This window comes from Meleagris gallopavo, chromosome 1, assembly GCF_000146605.3.
Source record: "Meleagris gallopavo isolate NT-WF06-2002-E0010 breed Aviagen turkey brand Nicholas breeding stock chromosome 1, Turkey_5.1, whole genome shotgun sequence".
In the NCBI taxonomy this organism is placed as follows: Eukaryota; Metazoa; Chordata; class Aves; order Galliformes; family Phasianidae; genus Meleagris; species Meleagris gallopavo.
The window spans coordinates 107,511,280-107,533,253 of record NC_015011.2 but is presented as its reverse complement, the minus strand read 5'-3'; the positions used below and the strand labels follow the sequence as shown (position 1 = coordinate 107,533,253).

The 21,974-nt window shown below is 36.2% G+C and overlaps 1 protein-coding gene across 1 annotated transcript; it reads left to right on the top strand.

The window, feature by feature from the left end:
• Nucleotides 1-363: 363 nt before the first annotated feature.
• LOC104909236 (lysine-specific demethylase 6A-like) lies at nt 364-21,564 on the top strand (the record flags this gene model as incomplete). The annotated part of the gene is made up of 10 exons (XM_019621134.2): nt 364-594; nt 2,933-2,997; nt 3,100-3,174; nt 4,893-5,041; nt 7,835-7,949; nt 9,761-9,948; nt 11,162-11,303; nt 15,479-15,605; nt 16,523-16,693; nt 16,954-21,564. Coding segments are annotated over 10 exons (1,320 nt in total), but the record flags the coding sequence as incomplete, so codon positions are not given.
• Nucleotides 21,565-21,974: the final 410 nt, after the last annotated feature.

Below are 21,974 nucleotides of genomic sequence, written 5' to 3'. Positions count from 1 at the left end.
AAAAAAAAAAAGCAAACTTCCATCAGATATTGTTGATCACAGACAGAAATTGAGCTGAGGGTATGGGAGCTTTATGCACAGAAATTTTTTTCCTGTGAAAACTATGCCTATCTGCCTTTGTGCTTTGATTTGATGATGTCACTGTGAACATTCATAGAGCTCTAATTTCTGAAAAATATTTGTTAATTGAATTACACACACTTATGAATTTGTAGTTGCAATAAGGTCTGTAAAATAGCTGTCAAGGTTTTTTTAGGTTTCTACTGTTGTATAGAAAAGCCTCTTGTACATTACCATAACATTGTTAAGTATTAATATCATCTCTTCTAAACCTTCTTGTCATATATTAACAGCCATTTGTGATTATTTTTTTTTTCTTATTTATTAGATCTAGGACTCTTCTCTACTAAGACATTGGTAGAAGCAAATAACGAACACGTAGTAGAAGTGAGGACACAACTACTGCAGCCAGCAGATGAAAACTGGGACCCCACTGGAACAAAGAAAATCTGGCGTTGTGAAAGCAGTAGATCTCATACAACAATTGCTAAATATGCACAGTACCAGGCCTCCTCATTCCAGGAGTCTTTAAGGGTAAATATGTTACTATTACGTAAATTAGAATTTTGTAGCCTGTATACTAACTCTGGAATTAAGCTCTGTTAGTAACATCTCTTGAAAAAGACGTTGTTCAAGAAATGGAGACATTCCTACCAGCATGAAAAGATGAATTTACAGTCTATTTTAAACAGAGCGTTAAATACTATACAGGATGTTCCCTCCTGTGCTTAACATAGACTTCATTTTCTTAATATAAAGCTACTTAGTGTTACGTATTTTAAAAGCTTGTTAGCTTTAAGCCTTCTCATAGTGATGTCCAAATTAATATTGAAATATTAAAAATTTCAGATTTTTTTTTTTTAGTCATATTGCTTCAAATTTTAGGCATGCTTTGACATGACTTCATTCTTCATTGTAACCTGAATTAATTTGAATGTGACTTATTAGAAGTTTACGCTCATACTTTTAACACAACTGTTTAAAATATTCGTAGAAACTTTTTTTCAGAAAAGTAACTGATGCTTCCTGTACTAGTTACTGATGGGTTCCAAATTTAACATTTTGGGAACTGTTAGACATACAGAACCCTGTAAAATGTTCACAGTGTTGCAAACATTATACTTTAGTGGTACTAAGTTTCAATATTTTTGTTAAGCAGTGAGCACGTCCTTGAAATTAGATACAGGCACTCATCAAAGGCTTATGTTACTGATAGCTTTGAAAAGACTAGATTAAGGTGGAACAAAGACAAAGGATATTATTGATCACTTGTTGATTAGAAAAAGGAGAAAAAGTGGAGAATTGGCTGTTGCAGTTTTCACTGCCATTACACAAAACCAGTGATGATTTCATTAAGAAAAGAAAGAGAAATTCCCTAATTTCTTGCATTACTGGAAGGGATTAGAAGCAAAGAAATGTATCTGTGGTTGGAAAAAGGAAAAGGGAGAGTGGTTAAATATTCTAAGCAAGATTGACACAAGATGAGGAAAAGACACAGGAATACCATGCAGGAAGCAGGGAGAGCTGGGCAGAATAGTGTGTGGCTTGGCCTAACCAGTCATGAATGGGATTTTTCTCAAAGAATTGCACCAACGTTGTGTTCTTGAGCATCATTCTGGAGGAGAACATTATGTATAAATAAAATTACAGAAAAGCTAACTGTTAATAAAGTATGTAGTTGATTACATATACTTCTGTCAGCAGAAAAGCCTCAGCTTTGTTTTTGCATCAAGAAGCAACTGCAGTATTTTCTGTGTTGTTTTTTCCTCTGCTACAAAGTGGTGATAAAAATGTAGTACATAAAATAGTTTTCATATGTCAATTTTCATTTTTTCCTCAAAAATCAAAATGGCAATGTTTTAAGTGTTAGTGTTCCTTTTTCCTAATACTGCTGTGACCTGTCCTTAGATGACTTTTGCAGTGTTCAAATGAAAGCTGAGTTTCTCCTTTCTACAGATACAGTTCTCTTGGCTTGCCTTAAGTGACCTTCTTTTTCCCCCTCTAACAACTATAACATTGCTTTTCTAACATGTTTTACAGTATTTCATAAAACCATCATTGCTCAATCCTTTTTTGTTCCTCTTTGTCCTTCGTTCAAAGGATGAATAGGACTTTCTCAGGTACATGGGGCACTTTGATGTCTAACAACTGTCTCATTCAAAGCACAAAGTCTTTGGACAGCATCCAAGCAGTTCCTTCCTGCTTTTTGTCTTACTTTCTCCTTCTATGCCTGTATACTTGTGAAAAAGGAAGTTTTTAAAACAGAACTTTGAGCCCACTGTGCTAAAAAGATGAAATTACATCACTTAATGCTGGCTAGACTTTTTCCACTAGTCATGGTCCTAGCTACTGCAGTGCTAAAATAGCAGATGGCTATTAAAAATTCAAAGAACTTTGTATAATGGATATTATAAAGTGAATTTTATAAATATTAGTTAGCCTATTTTCGCATCAGGAGACCTGTTTAACTTTGGAGGCAGATAAATGTTCTGGTCTAAAAATGTTAGATTGGATTTCTTTTTACCTGCATAATGAAGCAACCCAGCACATAAATTTGTAACTCTAATATAGGTTAGCAAAAGAGTTTACGGTGTAGAAGTTTCCTGTTGTCCTGGTCTGAACCTCACTGAATTTTTATCACAAGGATTTTTTTGCAACAGATTTTGACTAATAACGTTTATTTTCTTAACGGCAGCGTTCACATGAGACCTTGGATGCAGATACTTTAAACGTTGTACCACCATTTTCAAACAAATGTTATTACTTCATACCTCTGTGTGCCTATATTTTTATGCATATTCTTTTTAATATTTAAATTATTTAGATATCACTGTTAAATAAATGATAGCGTTTTCACAATTGCATTTTATAGGAGGAAAATGAAAAAAAGAGTCACCACAAGGACCACTCAGATAATGAATCCACATCTTCAGATAAGTAAGTGTGGTATAAATATGGTAATTTTACAGTTATATTTGTGTGTATTTTTACACTATTCCTATTTTCACATCCACCTGCTACTACTTTTTATATTTACAGTTCTGGGAGGAGGAGAAGAGGACCTTTTAAAACAATCAAGTTTGGGACCAACATTGACCTGTCAGATGACAAAAAGTAAGTTTGATTGCAGTTTCTTTTGCTCACAGTGGTATTCTGCACTGCTACACTTCTTCTGGAAAGCTAATGCTTCTGGAAAGCTAATTCTTCTCCAAAGTCAGTTATTTCCTGATAAACCCAATTCCAGTTGCAAGCTCTATTGGCATGTTACCTTTAATCTGTTGTTAAATTGTTGTTACAAATCCCTCTCACCTTAAAATCTGTTTTTGAGTTTGTCTTCCCAGTATCTTTAATTTTTCAGTAATGAACTTTTAAATTCCATCAGTCGCTTTTCTTTCCAATAATACTTCTAACACATTCCATTTGTTTCATTCCGATGCTCTAAATTGTTTTCCCTTTTTTCCCCCTCTTTTATACCTATTCTCATTTATTTTGTTTCTGTTTTCTCTTAGCTCTTGCTTCTCTATTCAGAAGCAGTGCTCAGAGTATATAGCAAAGTCCAAATTGATGACTATGAGTGGAAAAGCCATGATAAAATTACAAGCGTAAGGGGAGTACAGAGTATTCTTCAGATGAGAGATTTCTGTGACACCAAGAAATAGAGGAAAATGGCTCAGAAAAACTTCACGAAGTTTCAGAAATACACTGAAAGCATTCTTTTTTGTTTTTATCCAGTAATAAATTTTTAATTAGTTCAGTCTCTGCTTGGATCTTTTTTGGAAATGCATACTATTACTGTTCCATCCACTGCAGTAGTAAAATTCTGATCCACTTCAGTTAGAAGAACAGGAGAAAAGCTTATAGTACTGGAAACTGGAGGATGCTAATGAATTTTTTGTATACATACAGAATATGCTGCATATGTGATTAGAGATTGTTGTAAAATTTAAAATAAGATCACATATTTTTCTAAACAAAATTCTGTCTTACAAAATTACTGCCAATAAACTAACCCTTAGAGCAATCCTTTCGGAGAGACTTTAACCCTAACCTAGGAATGACTGACCAGAGGTTCATAGAAATTGTATTTCGATACTTCAGATAGATCCCGTAGAATCACACATACATCCCACATCTGATTTTCAGTCTCAGGTTCTGATACAAAACAATTTTTCCCCTGAACTGGCTTGTCATACTTAGGATTTTATTTGGAAATGTTTTCAAATTGAAGGGGTAGCACAGATATCCATGTGACATTACAGAGCCCCACATAAGTGTGGAGAATTTGTATTTAGAGATGTTATCAGCTAATAAAAGCATTCTGTTCCATGGCATGTGCATACAGCTGATTTCACTGCTGGTTATAGCAATCATGTTTGTAAGTCAAACTATGTTCAGACAGTCTTCCTAGCAAATGTCATGACATAATATCATTTGGCTCTTGAAAGCATTGTTAGCAGCTTCTGACTGGTTTAGGAGTGTGGGGAAAGCAGACCTTTGCGTTTACAGAAAAGATATATGACATACACTAAGGTGTAAACTAAAAGCATAGTTTTCTTGTGATATAGCACCAGATTGAATAACTGCAAGATTGAGTTAGGTCACCAGGTCTTCTAGTTTACAGTTAAAAGGAATTGACATTTAAATTTCTCTATCTGTCAAGTAAGGTTATTGTATTCTATAAACTTCCCTTTTAAAAGATGCTAAATTATATAGCAGTGAGTCACTGTTCCTTCATCTCCTATGATAACAATTTTCTGAAAATGTTTGTATTTCCCAAACTCTTCTAAGAGTTTCAGGGATTCACAGTTTGTCAATTTGCTATTTTGCTGCAGGTGGAAGTTGCAACTCCATGAACTGACAAAACTTCCTGCTTTTGTACGTGTGGTATCAGCAGGAAATCTTCTAAGCCATGTTGGTCATACCATCCTGGGCATGAACACAGTGCAGTTGTACATGAAGGTTCCAGGAAGCAGAACACCAGGTGAGTATAATTTTTGTATGGAAAAAAACACAAAAAAAGGAATCTACTGCTATCGAATTAATTTATCTGCTCTGCAGATTTTCTGTATTTTATAGCAGGCATAAATATGATAACGAAGTACATATTCATTATTTTTTAATTTCTTGATTAACTGAATTTGCATGTACAAAGCATTAAATTGTTTTATAGGGGAAATTTCTGAATTTCTTTGATGCTTGATAGTTGTCATTCTAATCTCTTGCATGTAACAATGGATTCCAGATTTTTTAAGGGGGAGAAGAATGAGTTCATATACTTGAACCAAGTTTGTAATTTGTGTGCCTTGAAAATTTTTACAGACTTCCCAAGTAGGTCTTTGTATAATCATAGAAATCACTACACTTTTAAAATTGTTCACTGCTGTCTGAGGATTGGGCTTCATAATGGGTAGTGCTGTGCTGTGACACTATTGTGGGTTAACCCTGCTAGACAACTAAGTGCTGCACAGCATCTCACTCACTCCCTTCCAAGTTGGATGTGGAAGAGAATCAGAAAGATAAAAGTGCAATAACTCTTGGGTTCAGATAAAGACATTATAATATATCAAGCAAAAGCTGTGCATGCAAGTCAAGCAAAATAAGGAATTCATTCACTGCTTCCTATTGGCACGCAGATGTTTAGTCAGCTCCATCCCAGCCAAACCCAACCGTCCTGCCATGAGCAGGGTTACCACCAACTAGAACAGTCTGCCCAGGGCTCCATCCAGCCTGGCCTTGGACACCTCCAGGGATGGGACATCCGCAGCTTCTCTGTGCAACCTATTCTAGTGTCTCACCATTCACTGAGTAAAGAATTTCCTCCTAATATCTAATCTGAATCTTCCTGTTTTATTTCAAAACCCTTCTCCCTTGTCTTATCACTATCGGACCATACAAAAAGTCTCCCTCCTGTTTATAAACTCCGTTTAAGTAATGGAAAGTCACAGTGAGGTCTCCCTGGAGACTTCCCCATGCTCCCTCCTGGGAGAGGTGCTCCAGCCCTCTCTCTGTTCATCCTTGTTGGCTCCTTCAGAATTGCTCCAACAGCTGCAACATCTTTCTTGTGCTGAGGACCCCAGGCTTGGGCACAGTACTTTCAGCTGTAGCCTCACAAGGGCAGAGCAGAGGGGGACAATTGCCTCCCTTGCCCTGCTGGCCATCCTTCTTTTGGTGCAGCCCAGGATACTGTTGGTCTTCCAGACTGGAAACTACTGGCTTGCATCTGGCTATTTGTCCACCAGGACCCACAGGTCTTTCTCAGCAAAACTGCTCTCAATTAGTTCTCCCAGTCTGTACACATATTTGGAATTGTTCCAACATAACTGCAGCACCTTGTACTTTTTCTTGTTGAACCTCATTCAGTTCACATGGGCCCACCTCTTAAGCTTATCCAGGCCTTTTTGGATGGCATCCATTCCTTCTGTTGTGTCATCTGCAGCACTCAGATTGGTATCATCTGCAAACTTGCTGAGAGTCTCACCATCTGGATCATTGATAAAGATAGTAAAGAGCATTAATACCAAGGTGGACTCCTGGTGAATGCCACCTCCAATTGAACATAGAACTGTTTACCACAGCCCCCTGCTGTGACCATCTAATCAATTATTTATCTACTGAATAGTCCAGCCTTCAAATCCACATCTCTAAAATGTAGAGATAAGGATGTGGTGTGGGACCATATCAAAAGTTTTGCAAAAGTCCAGGTAAACATCATCTGTTGCTCTTCCTTTGTCCACTAGTGCTGTCACTCCATCATAGTAGGTCATCAGATTGGTGAACCTGTGCTGGCTGTGTTTGATCACCTCCTTCTCTTGCATATGCTTTAACATAGCTTCCAGGAAGAACTACTCCAGTATCTTCCCAGACACAGAGGTGAGGTTCATTGGCTAGTAGTTTCCCAGATCTTTCTTCCTACCCTTTTAAAATATGGGAGGGAAGTTTCCCTTTTCTAAGTCACCTGATAGCTGTGATGGAGAGTGGCTTAGCAACTACATCAGCCAGTTCCTTCGGGACCCTGCCATGCATGTCAGTCAGACCCTGGAGACTTGTACACATGCAGTTTTATCACAATCTTGAACTTTCTGCTTCCCATGGAAATGGTTTTGCTCCCTCAGCCTGCACCTAGAGATACAGCAATGTGAGAGATGTGGGAAGGCTGACTGCCAGCAAAGGCCGAGGCAAAGAACTTGAGTACCTCAGCCTTCTCCATGTCTGTTGTTGCTCATCCTCTAGACTAAGTTCCGTAGTCTGTTAGTGCTGAAGTACAAGTTCAGATAATACTGTTAGGGATTGTGGTTCAGCTCCTCAGCTGTCAAAAGAAGGTAAGATCTGGCATTTCTATATCGATTTTTGAAAGTTCCTTGGGGCAGATTTTCTTACTACTTGTTTGTTAGTGCCTGAAGTCATGAAGTTTTTCTCCTAAATGAGATTGTCAAAAGCTATCACAAACACATTATGTAAACTTTAGCATCTTGAAGCATTGATTTCTACAGAAAGGAAGCAGCTGAAATATTAGTCAGATTCATTAGTCAGATTGGTAGTTCCAACTTGTTGTTTTGCACAAACTAATAAAAGCAGAATTCTGTTGTTGTTATAACTTAGTCGCATTTCTTGACACTGTGAAGTACCTAAATATTGCATATAATAAGTTTATGAAAACTGAAACTGTGATGTAGGGTTGTTGTTTTTTTTAGTAATTATAACCTACTTTGCATTTTCTTGGTTATTTTGATAAATTAGCCTTACAGAAAATGTGTTTATTTTTTCTAAATTTCAGGTCATCAAGAAAACAACAACTTCTGTTCAGTAAATATAAATATTGGTCCAGGTGACTGTGAATGGTTTGTTGTTCCTGAAAGCTATTGGGGTGTCATGAATGACTTTTGTGAAAAGTAAGTTGTACATACTGTTCCCTATTTTTTTCAAGTTGTATTTGTCTTGCTCAGACCTAATGGGAGAAGGGGAAGTACTCACTGAGGGTGTTTGTTGTAAGTGAATTTTTAATGGGTTTTCCACATAGTCTGAAAAGTCTTTCATAACAAGTCAAAATGTAAAATCTGGAATGTTTGCAAGATATAGCATCTGTGCAGTGTGCAGGAGCTTGGATTGCCTTAGGTGCTCAGTGAAAGCTTTGCTTCCAAAACTTTACGTTACTGGATAATCCGAGTCCTTTTTGTTTGGCTAGCCTCTTTATCAAGCACATGAATGCTACCATCTACTCTTATCAAATGATGATCCTTTTATGATTACTTTCAGGACTGTTGCAATTGGGTGATGGAAAAATTCGGGGATGAGGGAGCTGGGTTTTTGTTTTGGTAGTTTTTTGTTTTTTTTTTCTTGGTTTGTTTTTTTAGGAGTGATGAAGTATTGTTCTGGTATTGTATGTTGTTAATTTTATTATGATTAATGTACGTGTCATACTTAAGGAATTACAGAGCCATTGGTGTTTTGACATTGTTTCTTGCCGCATCTAATGGGAGAGCTTAGTTTACCTGAACTCCAGGAGGCTTCATGGCATGCTTTGCATATACTTGCAAGTTTGTAGCTTACTTAAAAATGAGGTGTGTTGACTATTGGGTAATAGTGGTCCACTTCTATGTGTGTTCCTCCTTCTGTTGCACATGTGCTTAAAAAAAAAAAAAAGGCAGTTAGGAGCAGTTGAGTCCCATCTCATTTGATCTTAAGGAAGGTTTTTTGTTTTTTGTTTTTTTAATATTGCCCGCTTAAAAACTGACCTAAACTCCTCAGCTTTCTTCAGAATCTTCCCAGGGTTCTGCATATTCTTCTCAGTACCTATTTTCTGCTTGTCTACTGACAACTGCTCTTATTTAATCAACCTTTACAAAGATTATCCTCCTCAGAATTGTAATTCCACTGTCAAAAATGTAATGTCTGTAATGACGATAGGCCTATTACCCTCATGCCACTGCCCTTTCTGAGACTAAAAGGGAGTCTAAAAGTTTGGTAACCTCATAAACTCTCCAGAGTGCCTGATAGAGGCAGTGAATGGTCTTCGAAAACTTGCCAGTGATCTTTCATGGTGCAGTAGAAAATCACTCTAAAATTGGGATGAGGAAGGGAAAAATGTATGTATTTCACAAGGCTATATTGGAAGACTCAAGATTTCATTGTTAGGAAGTCCATATGGAGGCTTTTTTTGATGCTTCTCAGGAGGAGTAGCATTTTCTGTCTGAACATAGCATAGACCTGTGAATAGCAGTTGAGATGGTGCCAACAAGTTCTTGTGCGGACGAGTTTTGCACGCTCATACTGACAGCATGAGTACATGTTTTGCATTGTTCTAAACAGAAAGCATTCTTAAGAACTGTGTGTAAAATCAGTCACAGGTTAAAAAAAGCATCATTCTACACCGATGTCACGCTAGATCTAGCAAGAATTCCTCTACCTCAGCATTAATAATGCTGGGAAATTGAAAGGAAAATAGAACTTAACTCTAAGCCATCATCTCACTTCGCATAAGCAGATGGTTGAACATTTTAATGTTGCAGGATATAAAACAGGGAACTGGGATCAGGATTTCTGTAGGTGAAACTTTCCTTCTGACTAGTCCTACTGCGTCAGGGATTAGATGTTGAAAATACCTACAGTGGTGATCACTTTTTACAGGTAATGTCATTGAAGAGTTGGCTACTAATACATATGCTGATAAATGCTGACAGCTTTATTTTTCCCATTGTTTCAGGAACAATATGAATTTTCTAATGGGATCTTGGTGGCCAAACTTGGAGGATTTGTATGAAGCCAATGTCCCAGTTTATCGATTTATTCAAAGACCAGGGGATTTGGTGTGGATAAATGCTGGCACTGTTCACTGGGTTCAGGCTATCGGCTGGTGCAACAACATTGCTTGGAATGTTGGCCCTCTTACAGGTATAGTTGAATAATGCATTGTAAGGTAATTCTATGCCACAGAACCTGCCATTTCTTAACAGTTTACTTCAGTCTTCTGGATTAAAAAATGAATTTACAGTATTTTATAACATTACTTGTTGAAGCATTAAATAATCCCATTGGTAATAGGAAATGAAAGCAGCAAGAATGCTGTCTTCACATTCCTGCATTTAATGGACTTCTAAAACTTACAGTAGCTTATCAAAGACAAGCAGAATAAAATGTTGAGAGGAATTCATGCACTGTGTTTTGTAGGCTGCTTTTTTAACTTTCTCTTCCAAAACTTGTTCTACCCAACAGACTTTACTACAGCATACGAAGACTTGTCTAATCTCCCCTTTTTCAGGATAAAAGATACCTAATAGCTCCTTAATGAAAGCATCAGAAAATGCGAACAGTTGTAAATTTTTTAAACAAAGGAATGTAAGGTTTACTCCTCTAGAAGTCGTCATTTTTGAACCATAATTTAAGAAGGCTTTTAGATGTGAGAATGGAAGAAAAGTTCACAGCTAAAATAAGGAGATTCTATCAAGCATTTGAACAGATTGTACTTCCAAAAAAACCTGTTTTCTTAAATAGTTTAAGGTGTATCTTTATTTCATTATGGTGCAATAAATAGTTTATCTCCATGTTCATGTGACTGACTGATACAGCGCTTGCGTGTTCAATCACAGTAAATTTTTCAAAACAAGTTTTTGAAAAGGGTGGGGTGAGTAGGCTGCTTAATCAGAAAGTCTGACTCACTGCACAAATCTCTCAAGGTGCAGTCTTCATTTTCAAATTACATACTGTAGCATTGTAAAATGATAAAGAATATGCAGACATCGCAAATGTCTGCAAGATACAGACATCTCAAATGTAGATTTTTTTGTGTGTCAAAAACTTGAAAATTATTAAGTAATACTTTTTGAAAATGTGTACTCTGTTAGCATAGAAATTGAATGGTTGTCAGCAAGTCCTTGTTTTCACATTTCTGTGATACTCTGTGTACTTTTAGCATCTGAAATACAATAAATACGTGCTTAAAAATAAATTTTGTAGAATTTAGATGTTGCAGGGAATGAGTTATTCAGAAATGCTGTTTAGTCTCACCATAAAAAAAAGTCTAAATTTTTGGTATAATGAAATTATTTTGAGTTCAGATGGTACTTATTTGTTATCTAACTACTTCTGTAATTTTCTTTTTATATAGCCTGTCAATACAAATTGGCAGTGGAACGGTACGAATGGAATAAACTGCAGAGCGTGAAGTCCATAGTACCCATGGTTCATCTTTCATGGAATATGGCTCGAAATATCAAGGTCTCAGATCCAAAGCTTTTTGAAATGATTAAGTAAGTTTTACTTGAGCATTTATTGTTTCCATTTCTTCTTCAAGCATAAAACTAGTAGATCTTTAAATAGGCCTTTGTAAGACTTCTGAGAATCAAGCCAAAATGATTTGATAATCTGTTCTTCAAAGAAAGAAGCCATTTGTGAATATTAAATATGCCACAGACTCCAGCAGTTTACAGAAGCAGACAACTTACGTAACTAAACCTGTTCAGAGTATATACCATAAGACATAACAAATTGAGGTCATCGACTGAAGTGCTACATTTATAATGATAGTCATTTTTACAGCAAAATTTAAATTAATTTTGCATTTTTAGAACATCTCTTTAGTTAAGCCTCACACACCAATTATTTGGCAATCCAATGTAAATGTTTTAAATAAAGACAAATAGAACTGGAAAGTCACCTTCCCTTTGCTCTTTCTTCCAAACAAGGAATTAATCGATGTGTAAAATGATAATTGAGTATAGTGACATTTCTTAAACACTTATTCTAAAATGCAGAAACATTTCAGACTCAAAGCATCTTTAGTAATGTTTTTTTAAAGAGTGCAACTTGAAAAATATAAATCATTATATCTAGGTTGAGGAATAAATGGACGTTTCGGCATACATCCATCATAGGCTTGTCAGAAAGAAAGTGGGAGAATGAGTTCCACAGCAAATGACTCATCATGAGAATACTCTGGTGGCAGCTCTGTTTTTCTTCAGCCAACCAGAAGAGCTTTTATTTTAGTCTTTTCAACATACTGGATCCACAAGCATTGAATCCTTTTATGATTTGCCTTGAAATGGGCCTTGAAATATGGATAGGTTAACCTGCAAAAAAGGAGCAAAGTACATCAGTTTTTCCCCTAGTAGAATTTACTGTTGACATCTGAGTGAGATACCATTTTGCAAATAGTAATTTGAGTTTAATTTAGCCTTGAACCCCTGTTGCAGAATGAGGGAATAAGTGAGATGGTAACTTTGTAAAGGCACAGAAGTGTTAGAAGTTGAAAATAGTTTTGTCCCTTCAATTAAGCTGTTAGTCAAGGTGGCAAGTATTAAAAAGGAAGACAAGAAACTGATAGTGTACTGCTGGAAATAAGAAAGGAGGGGAAAAGAAGTAGAGATTGTGAGGAAGCCAAGAAGTCCTTTAAGAAAAAAAAAAGGCTAGGCCTTTATTTCATATGTGTATTTATCTTCTCTAGTCCAGCAGGCACTGCAAATCTCAGAACAGCTCTAGAATATTTTTTGCAAAATATGATTTTAATAATTTGGCACCCCTGTTTTGCATTTGTGCAAAGTTGAGTCATTTTTTGTCTATGGTTTAAGTTTAGGAGAAAAACATGACTGAGCATAGCATCTTTCTCCAAGAGAAATCTTAAAATGTTGCAAAGGAATACAGAGAACGGAATGGTTTCCTGTTGTCATCTGGTTTGGTAGCAGCTGAGTTTTTTGTAGTGAGATACCTAAATTGTTAGATGTGCTTTAGAAATAAAGTCACTGAGGAGCTGATGTAGACTTTGATCTTGCATACTATTGCATTTTCCAGGCTACTGAAGCCACTTCTGTCTTGTTAGTTGTCTGTCAGTCCCCTGGCTTCATGCTTTGCGTGAGAAGGAGGAGAAGACCCAGTGATGATCTCTAGTTGGTTACATCTAGAAACAGTTATCTGGAACAACTCTTCTTTGTGATTCCTTCTGTAGTTGTACAGCTGTAACTAGAAGCAGCTGTCACCAGAATACTCTGTTTACTATATGGCTTTAGCCTCGTGTAGATATTTTAAGTGCATAAAGCTTCATGAACCTCCTTACAATTGGTGAGCAGTTGCATAATTTTCCTCTCAAACTGGTTGGCTGAAGGAGTGCTATCTTGCTCTAGATAAAAGGAGCAAAATCTAAAACTTTCTCATGAGATTGTTTTTTTTAAATTTTATACTAAGAGTAGAATCTTGACTGGAAATGAAGGCAGACAAAATGATTTAAAGTTTGACTGACAGCACAATGCTCGAGAAAAGAAAAATTAACATCAGAACTTACATGGGAAGTCAGAAGGCTTTTACAGGTGTATCTGTGGAAAAGAAGAATTTTGGAGATAGTGGGAACATAGTAAAAAGGCCAAAATAATTAATTCCAAAGTAACAGGAATAGTAAGTTCTTTTACCAAAATAGTTTTATAAGCGTAGAAGAGCAGGACATGAGAGAAATGATTTTGCATAAAATCATGAAGCAAGATAGAATGTATTTTGATATTGATGGGGAAAATAAATCACTTGGAGATAGAATGAGATCAGTTTTGCATTGCCATTGGGATGGTCTCCGCACTTAAAAAGCTTTACTGGATATCTAAACATTAAATGGATTTCTCACCACACTTAGAGAATATATCACAGTGATGTCCGTTTTAAGATCTTCTCTTAAATATCAGGATTTGACTGGACATGATCTACTCATGCTTTGTCATACCTGTTAAAACCTCGAGAGAGAATGATGGTCCAGGTTTTTTTAACTGAATTCCCACTGTGCAAGAATAAAAGCAGGCATACAATTCTAAAAGCCTACTCAGCTTAAACATTGTGTGTCTACTACACACCATTTTGGCTTTCATGTTTTAGAAAATTGCGATATGCATTTTCAAGGTGATACTTTATGTGCTTTCTCTATAGCTTTGATAGCATGAAATAGTTAACATTGCAGATCTGAATTTTGTTTAAGGACAAGTAATTCACCTTTTAACCACTGTTTTTGGCTTTGCTTGCAAATTTGGCAAGCATTGCTGTGGTGTTGCATGCAGATTACACTTTGAGCAGTTCTTTCTTCACGACTGTAACACTCGAAAGCACTTTGAAAATAATACTTTGAAAACTCTTTGGAAGTGAGGAATGGAGCACAGTGGTTGCAAGTAGGTAGATGGGCTTCTAGCTGTTATCTGATACACCAAAGACTTTTCCAGATGACAGCAGAAGAGAACGTTACAGTGGTGGCTTTTAAGTTTATTTTGAATCGGATTAGATTGCACAAAAGAATGCTATACCAAAGTTAATGAACTTGTCATAAGCATTTCTACATTAGCCTAACATTCAGGTGAATTAATGTGTGATCTACCACATATGGTTGATCGTATGTGATATCATGAGACATCATGAGTTCCATTAACATCAAACTAGAAAAGTGCGGAGGAGTTGCAGCTAACTGAGCTGTTTGGTTTCATTGAAAATGAGTATATGAAAATACGTTGAATCAAAAAGCAAGCTTTCAGTTTTGCATTATTATTACGAGCGTTTTAATGACACCGTAGACTTGTTTTAGTGATAATGAATGATCTGAGTGTAAAAAATCAGGAGGACAGTATTGCAATTTAAGCCTGAAATTCTATTAACTGCTTGGTAACACATGAAACAAATATTTAAGAAAAGAACAGAGCATATATATGACATTTTTAAGGTTTTAAAATTGGAGAAAGATCAAATTGAAAACGTTTTGACAGAACTCTTGAGTACTTTGTTTTCTGTCCAGAGTTTATTCTTCCCCTTACATTTTTCAGTCTTCATTCTGCATCTGATGAACATGTAATGTAACCACCCTGTGGAGGAGAAAATCAAAGGCTGCACAGACAGTGGCTCAAATAAATAAGATAGCTAAGAACTAAAAATAATTGTAAATAACATTGTAAATTAGAAATCTGGTGAACTATTTTGCCTGCTGGTTGTTTTTTTTTAAGAGAATGTATCCATCTCATACAACGCTAGGAAAGAAGTCACCATTTTTTAGTAAAGAAGAAAACTATGTAGGTTTATGAAGATTAAAAGTTTGTTGTTTGTTTTTTTAACCTTAGCAGAAGCATGACAAGGAATTGCTGATTTTAAATTGTCCGATTCTTTTCTTCATAAAATGTGTTAAAAATTTTGTCCTTTTTTTTTTTTCTTTTTCCTGTTAAGGAACTGACTTTCATTACATCACAGAAATGTACAGAAATGAAATAAATGTACACAGAGGTCCATAATGATGTGATCTAACTCATACTTAAGTCATGCTTCCAGTGATTCTTATTAGACAAGTGTTTCTGAAGTCCTACAGGAAGAAGCTCCAGCTCCAGGGTCTTGAATGAAATTCAGGCTGTTTGCATCTTTCTAGACAGTGTAATATAAGCTGATTGCCACTGCAGTCTTCTGATCCTGATTTTGGTTGCAGGTATTGCTTGTTAAGAACTCTCAAACAGTGTCAGACACTGAGGGAAGCTCTGATTGCTGCAGGAAAAGAGATTGTCTGGCATGGGCGAACAAAGGATGAGCCAGCTCATTACTGTAGCATTTGTGAGGTCAGTAAATAAATGTATGTTGGGCTTGGGTACTACTGCAATGTTTGTTGAAATTTTGACATATCTTTTGTTGCTGCTATAAACTGCAGCATCTACAGTATGCTGTAAGCACGTGTATGTGATACAGTGCTGTCTTCAAAGAGCTCATCAAGCTATTTTTTTAAATACAGGCTGTATTATATAGCTGCCTTTTCCACACTACGTAGAAATTGTTATTCGTGAGGTCAATTTTCCATTCTCAGTTGTTCTAAGAAGTTGTTACCCCTTCCTGCATATAATTTGATCTGCTCAGCTTCCTTGTAAAGATATATCTGTCTTCATTCCAGTAATCAACAACAGCTTCAAAAGAGGGAGAATATAAGTGCATTTTCTTCATAGAAAATGCTTTACTGAAGTTTTTGATTTTATTTTCTATTAGTAGCTTCTTTAAAGTACTGAATAATAATCTTTGTGAAGCATAAAATAAAGTATTTCCCACCTGAAAACCAGTTTAAAATTATTTTCAGATCAAGCCTCTTGGGCAGGATTAATGTGCAACTGAGTAGCAAGGGAATAAATTATGACTTTCTTTTTACAGGTAAATTTGAAAGAGAGGAATTAGGTGTAATTGTAATACGTACTGACCTTACTGAGTGACCCCATTCAGAGTATGAATCCTGCCTTGTTAACACTGACCAAAAGCTTTTCCACAGATCCATTCACACAGACACCCTAAGTGTAATGTTTAGTAGTGGTTTTTATCATATTTCACCTCAGTGCCTAAGCCTTAGGAAGATGGATTTTCCCTAAACAAGTCTATTTTTTTCTCTTTGTATTCTCAGGATAAGACTGTAAATCTTAAACCTTGACAGTTGTATTTTCTTTAACTTTTTACAAATGAAATAGTAACAATTGACTTTCTGTTTCCTATCTAACAGGTGGAAGTCTTTGATCTGCTTTTTGTCACTAGTGAGAGCAATTCTCGAAAGACCTATGTTGTACATTGCCAAGACTGTGCACGAAAGATAAGCACGAACCTGGAAAATTTTGTGGTGCTAGAACAGTACAAAATGGAGGACTTGATGCAAGTCTATGATCAATTTACATTAGTAAGTCAAATTAATAAGTGGATGCATAAATACATTATTTGTAAAGCAGTTGTAGGCTGTCTTGGTACTCCATTGTATGAGTACCGTGAACTTTCTGATTCAAATGGAGATTTGGGTTATGTGTGATATTTACAGAACAAAACTGCAGAGTCAGAATTATGTGAAATAGTACAGTAACTTACTGCAGAACATAACCACTGAGTTTTCAGGAAAAGTATAATGTTACAATTCATAAAGTTGTGGCTTTAAAAATCCAATAGAGATCACCTGGAGACCATAACTGGATCAGATGGAGATGGGAAGAATCAGGACAGTGAAGCTTGGAGAAACTAGCACCAGGTTCAAGAGCATCTCTAATACATTGGTTGTGGTATGAAGTCAGTATAGCAGCAGAGCATCCTATGCACTGAGACCCCTTCCTCCCCCTCCCCTTCCTACCCTCTTCCAAATCAGCACTCTCCTTCTGCTTAGCAAGTGGATGCTCTCAAACAGTTCTGTCTTTGGCTTGGGGCCTCCTTTGCATTTCAATTTAAAGCAAAAAGCCACTTTGCCATTATAGCTTTGTGCTATATATGGCAGCCTCCTGCTTTGAACTGTGTCAGCACAACTGTCCTAACGTTTCACCCAGGTTTCGTTGTTTCAGGCAAAGATGGCTTGTTTGTAATCACAGTGAAAGCGATGCTGGATTTATTTATGATAAGCCTTGCCTTTCTGTCAAAGCAGACAAACATTGGACAAAGCGTTCTGAGAATTTCATGTTGCATTAAATACAGCAGCCCAGAAACAGCTGTGCCTTTTTGATTCATTTCCAGGTGCTGCAGAAAGTGTATGTTTAGACAATTATTTCATGTTATACAGGCATGATAAGTTGCAACCTTTGAGCTAATGCCTCGAGGTTCACCAGCTGAGGCTGGTGAGAACACAGGACCGTGTCCTCTGAACTTAATTCTTTTCATTGGTTCAGCAAAGCCTGAGATGGCTGAACTTGTGTTCACTCTTTTAGAAGCCCATTGTTATTACAGTTGGTAAAATACTGCAATTCTGAAGTGATAATATGTTGCAAAAACAGCATCTAAATAAACACCTATTCTCAGATACACCATCCGAGTGGAATGGGCAAGAACATTTTTGTATGGAAAAGAGGGAGGAATGAGGGAGAGTGGGAGGGGTATGTTTTTGTCTGTATCATTATATAGGTAATTGTAGTAGTGCAACTGTGCCTAGAACAAGGGTTCTCAACCTGTAAACAGCTCTTTGCCCCACCAGAGCCTACACCTGCAGTGCTAAAGAACATTAAAAATTGTTGCATAGTGAAATTTATGCACGGTATCACTTTTTAAAAAGGTTTATAATTTTGATTGAGAGGAGTCATAACCTACAGAAGAGGGGTTGAGGTTTGTGGCACATCACAATACAAAGATAATCTCAGATGGCAAAGGTGGTGTAGGACTAACAGGCTCGATGCTTGGGGTAAAGTATCAGGAGTAAATACAGGAATTACGTAGAATTAGTATTGCATAGTTGAGTACTGAAGTGTGATTTACAGTGTCTTTAGAGACAGGGCAGCTTCTTGAAGGGATTCCTCATCATGGCAGGACTGATGTGTAGGAAAAGAGAAGAGGAGGTGCCATCAGAAGTTCAGTATTTTTGGTGATAATGCCGCAAAGAACAATACTAGGGAATAGATATCTTCTAGACCTTCACTCTTAAGGCACTAATTAATGATGATTGAAAATAAATAAAGAGATAAATAAAAGCTCTGTCCCCATATCAGAGAATCTTGATCCTTTCCACAGATAACCTCAGGGCTATATGTTAATGTTTATGTAGCGAGGAAGTAAAATGCAACCTGCATGGTATTTGGAGAGCCACAAAGGGATGACCCACCCATTCTCCTGGCTAAACAGGTTGAGAATCCCTGTTTTAGAGTATATAAAGATTCATCTACTATAAGCCCACTTGGAGCTCTTTTCTGCCTCAGCGGGACTTGTTTTGGCAGCTCACATAGTATCAACTCAAGATATCCCCACAGTGTGATCCAATGTGCAGTATAGGCAAAATCCTAACACAGAGTAGTTGAATAAGTTGGAAAAAAAAATGCTGATACCCACTGGACAAAGTCTCAGTGTATAAAAACCATAGTGTTTGACCTCAAACTGTCATGCTCACCATTTGCACAGATTTTGGTTAAACAGCTGAATTCTACACCTTTGTAGAAAAGGTAATTTAATGTTTTCTTTTTCAGGCTCCTCCATTGCCATCCTCTTCATCTTGACATTTTTTCATGGACATTAAATGAAAACTTTTCTGATATTCAGGAAGTGACCCAGTTCTGCACCACTGATTTTTGTAGCTATCCCGTAAGGCTGCTGGCTGAAAGCTGTGTCTATGCAACCTTCCAAGTGCGGAGTGTCAACCAACTGGACAGGAGAGAGCACTGCCTCCTACTCCAGAACTCAAAACAAATAAAGCTCATCCAGCTGTACTTCAAAAAAATAATTCCATGTTTTGTATATATCTGACAAAACTGGCAACATTATACAGACTACTGACTTGAAGACCACCTCTTTTGTATTTTCTCTGTTTCTGGGCTGATGAGTTGGTTTCATCCGTTTTTCCCCTTCAGAATTTCCCTTGGAAAAAGTACTAGCTTAGCTGGTCATTTCTTTGTAAGGTAGTTAGAAATTTTAAGTCTTTCTTTGGGCAATTTTTTTTTTTTTTATTTAAATTGTGAAGAGTTAGGTGATATAAATTTTTTACTGCTTTTATGTTTTTCTGTCTTGTTTTGAAACCATGACGGTTACACTTTTGGTTCCTAAATAAAATTTAAAACAATTAACAGCCAAGTCACAAAGATAAATGGGTTGCACATAGACTAAGGAATAAACTTCAGATTTGTGATTTTTGTTTCTAATCTTGATGTAAATTTACACTATTTATAAATACATATTTATTGCTTGAAAATATTTGTGAATGGAATGCTGTTATTTTTTCCAGATTACCTGCCATTGAAATTTTAAGGAGTTCTGTAATTTCAAACACTACTCCTATTACATTTTCTATATGTAAATAAAACTGCTTAGCATTGTACAGAAACTTTTATTAAAATTGTTTAATGTTTAAAGTTTTTCTATTGTTTGAGTTTTAAAAAGATTTTATGTACAGTGCCCAGTTTTTGTTCTTTTTTTGAATCTGATTATATATATTTTATATATACTCTTGTGCTTGTGTATATATATAATATATATAGAAACTCAAATATAAATATGTGTATAAAGATTTAGAGACTAAATTTTTCTCGTTTTAAGTTTTACATCTATGGTAGATTTGAGGTGTCTACTGTAAAGTATTGCTTACAAAAGTATGATTATTTTTAAAGAAATATATGGTATGTATCCTCAAGACATAAAATGACCTTCAGACTGGTTTATTGTTAAATTGCACTTTTTGCAATAACAGACCAATAAATAGTTGCTGCCAAAACGTAGTAGTAGAAAATAAGTAACAGCTAAATTTTAAAGCTCTTCAAGAAAATGCCGGGTTTGACAGGAAGTTTGGCACTAGTTTCAGAGGAGAAATGGAAAAGGTGAATTTAAGTTTGGGTGGGGATGGTATCTAGAATTCAACCAAATCACAACTTATGTATTACGGTATGTTCTATTAACGATTTAAAAAGTTAAGACTCAATCACCTTGGCGTCGTTGTTGACCCAAAAAAAGGACATTGTTGTGGTATTCTATTGTATTTTCACATATTTTGTAATACAAACTCACTGGTAAATTTTTGAAGCACTAGGTTTATCTAGGACAAGTTTATAATATATCATTGTAACAGTTTGCAGTTTTAATTATGGTATTTATTTTAAGTTGCTCCTTTCTCATTAGCTTCTTGAAAATGCATTAAATCTAAATTTCAAAATTGATAGCTTTCTTATCGATCAGAGTTGACTGATGCAGGAGGTTCTGCATCAAACGATTTCTCATAATTTCTCATTAGTGGGGTATGTTAGTGATTGCATTGTTAAATTTTTTGTAATCGATGTGAAGTGTTAAAGGCACAGAGCATGCTGATAGTTTATTTTGAACAAAAAGAATTGCCTCTTACATTTGTAGCTTCAAATGAAGGGTGTTTTAATGAAGAATCAGTATACAGCTTGTCTACTGCTGTTACAACAGTTTAACTATAGTTACAAATGACTTTTTTTGCTAGTTCTTAAAACAGTTGGGCAAAAGGTTATGGGGATTGAAGAAAAATATAACAAACGCTCTTGCCAGCAAAATTATCAACTAGCAGTTAGGAAGCCAGTATTTACAGTTCTGTAAAGATGTAAGTCTCAGCTCTTGATAACAAACTCTACAAATCATAATTTTTTACTTATGTATTTTATGCAGTCAAAAATATTGTAATCTTGACAAACCATGCTGCAACTGAAAAGCTACTCCTTTACAGTAGTCTTAAACCCAAATAAAAGCAAGATAACTTACCTCAACTAATGGCAAACAGAAAGTCCTCGTTTCTCAGTGCTATGAAGAAGAGTATTGCTAACTAGGGAAAGAGCTACCGCATGCTGATCAAAAGGGCTGTGTACCTTTCCTCCCCTTTGGAAAAGAGGATATCCCATTACCAAGGGAAGAAAAATTGTGTTTCACCAATGAACAAGTAGACCAAATCAGTTGAACATCAGGCAGTATTGTTCACTCTGCATGAAGGTTTTGTCATGGATTTGAATTGCTGCAGGGCTTTAATATTTTGCAGTTTTAATACTTCTTAATTACACTATGCTCCTAAACTATGGACAGTTTTGAACTATAAGCTGCTATGATTTAGAATGCTTTTGTTTCATTTTATTAAAAAAGCACAAGTTAATATTTTATCAGTTGTAGTTATTACGCAGCAGTTCTGCTTCTTAATTTACAGAGCGCACAAATGCACGTGAAGCATCGGTAATCTACGAATACTTCCAGCAGTTGGGGGTGGAAGGGGAGGTGGGATTCCTGAGTGGAATGGAGGGAACCAACTCACTTTTCCAATGAACCTTGGTCTTCTGGCCCTTGAACTCCACACCTGAGCCATACTGCAAGGGATCCTGATTTGCTTATGCTTACAGATTACGGTAGCAAGCACATTAAAGGATGAGAGTGGCCAAAGATGTGACGCTTGTTGAAAGAATTTTGAAAAGGTGTACAGGGCTAACAGAAATAAGGCATTATTAATGTGTGGATGAAACTGATGAGATGAAATTGAGTGTTTACAGAAAAAAAAAAAGAAGAGAAAAAAGCAG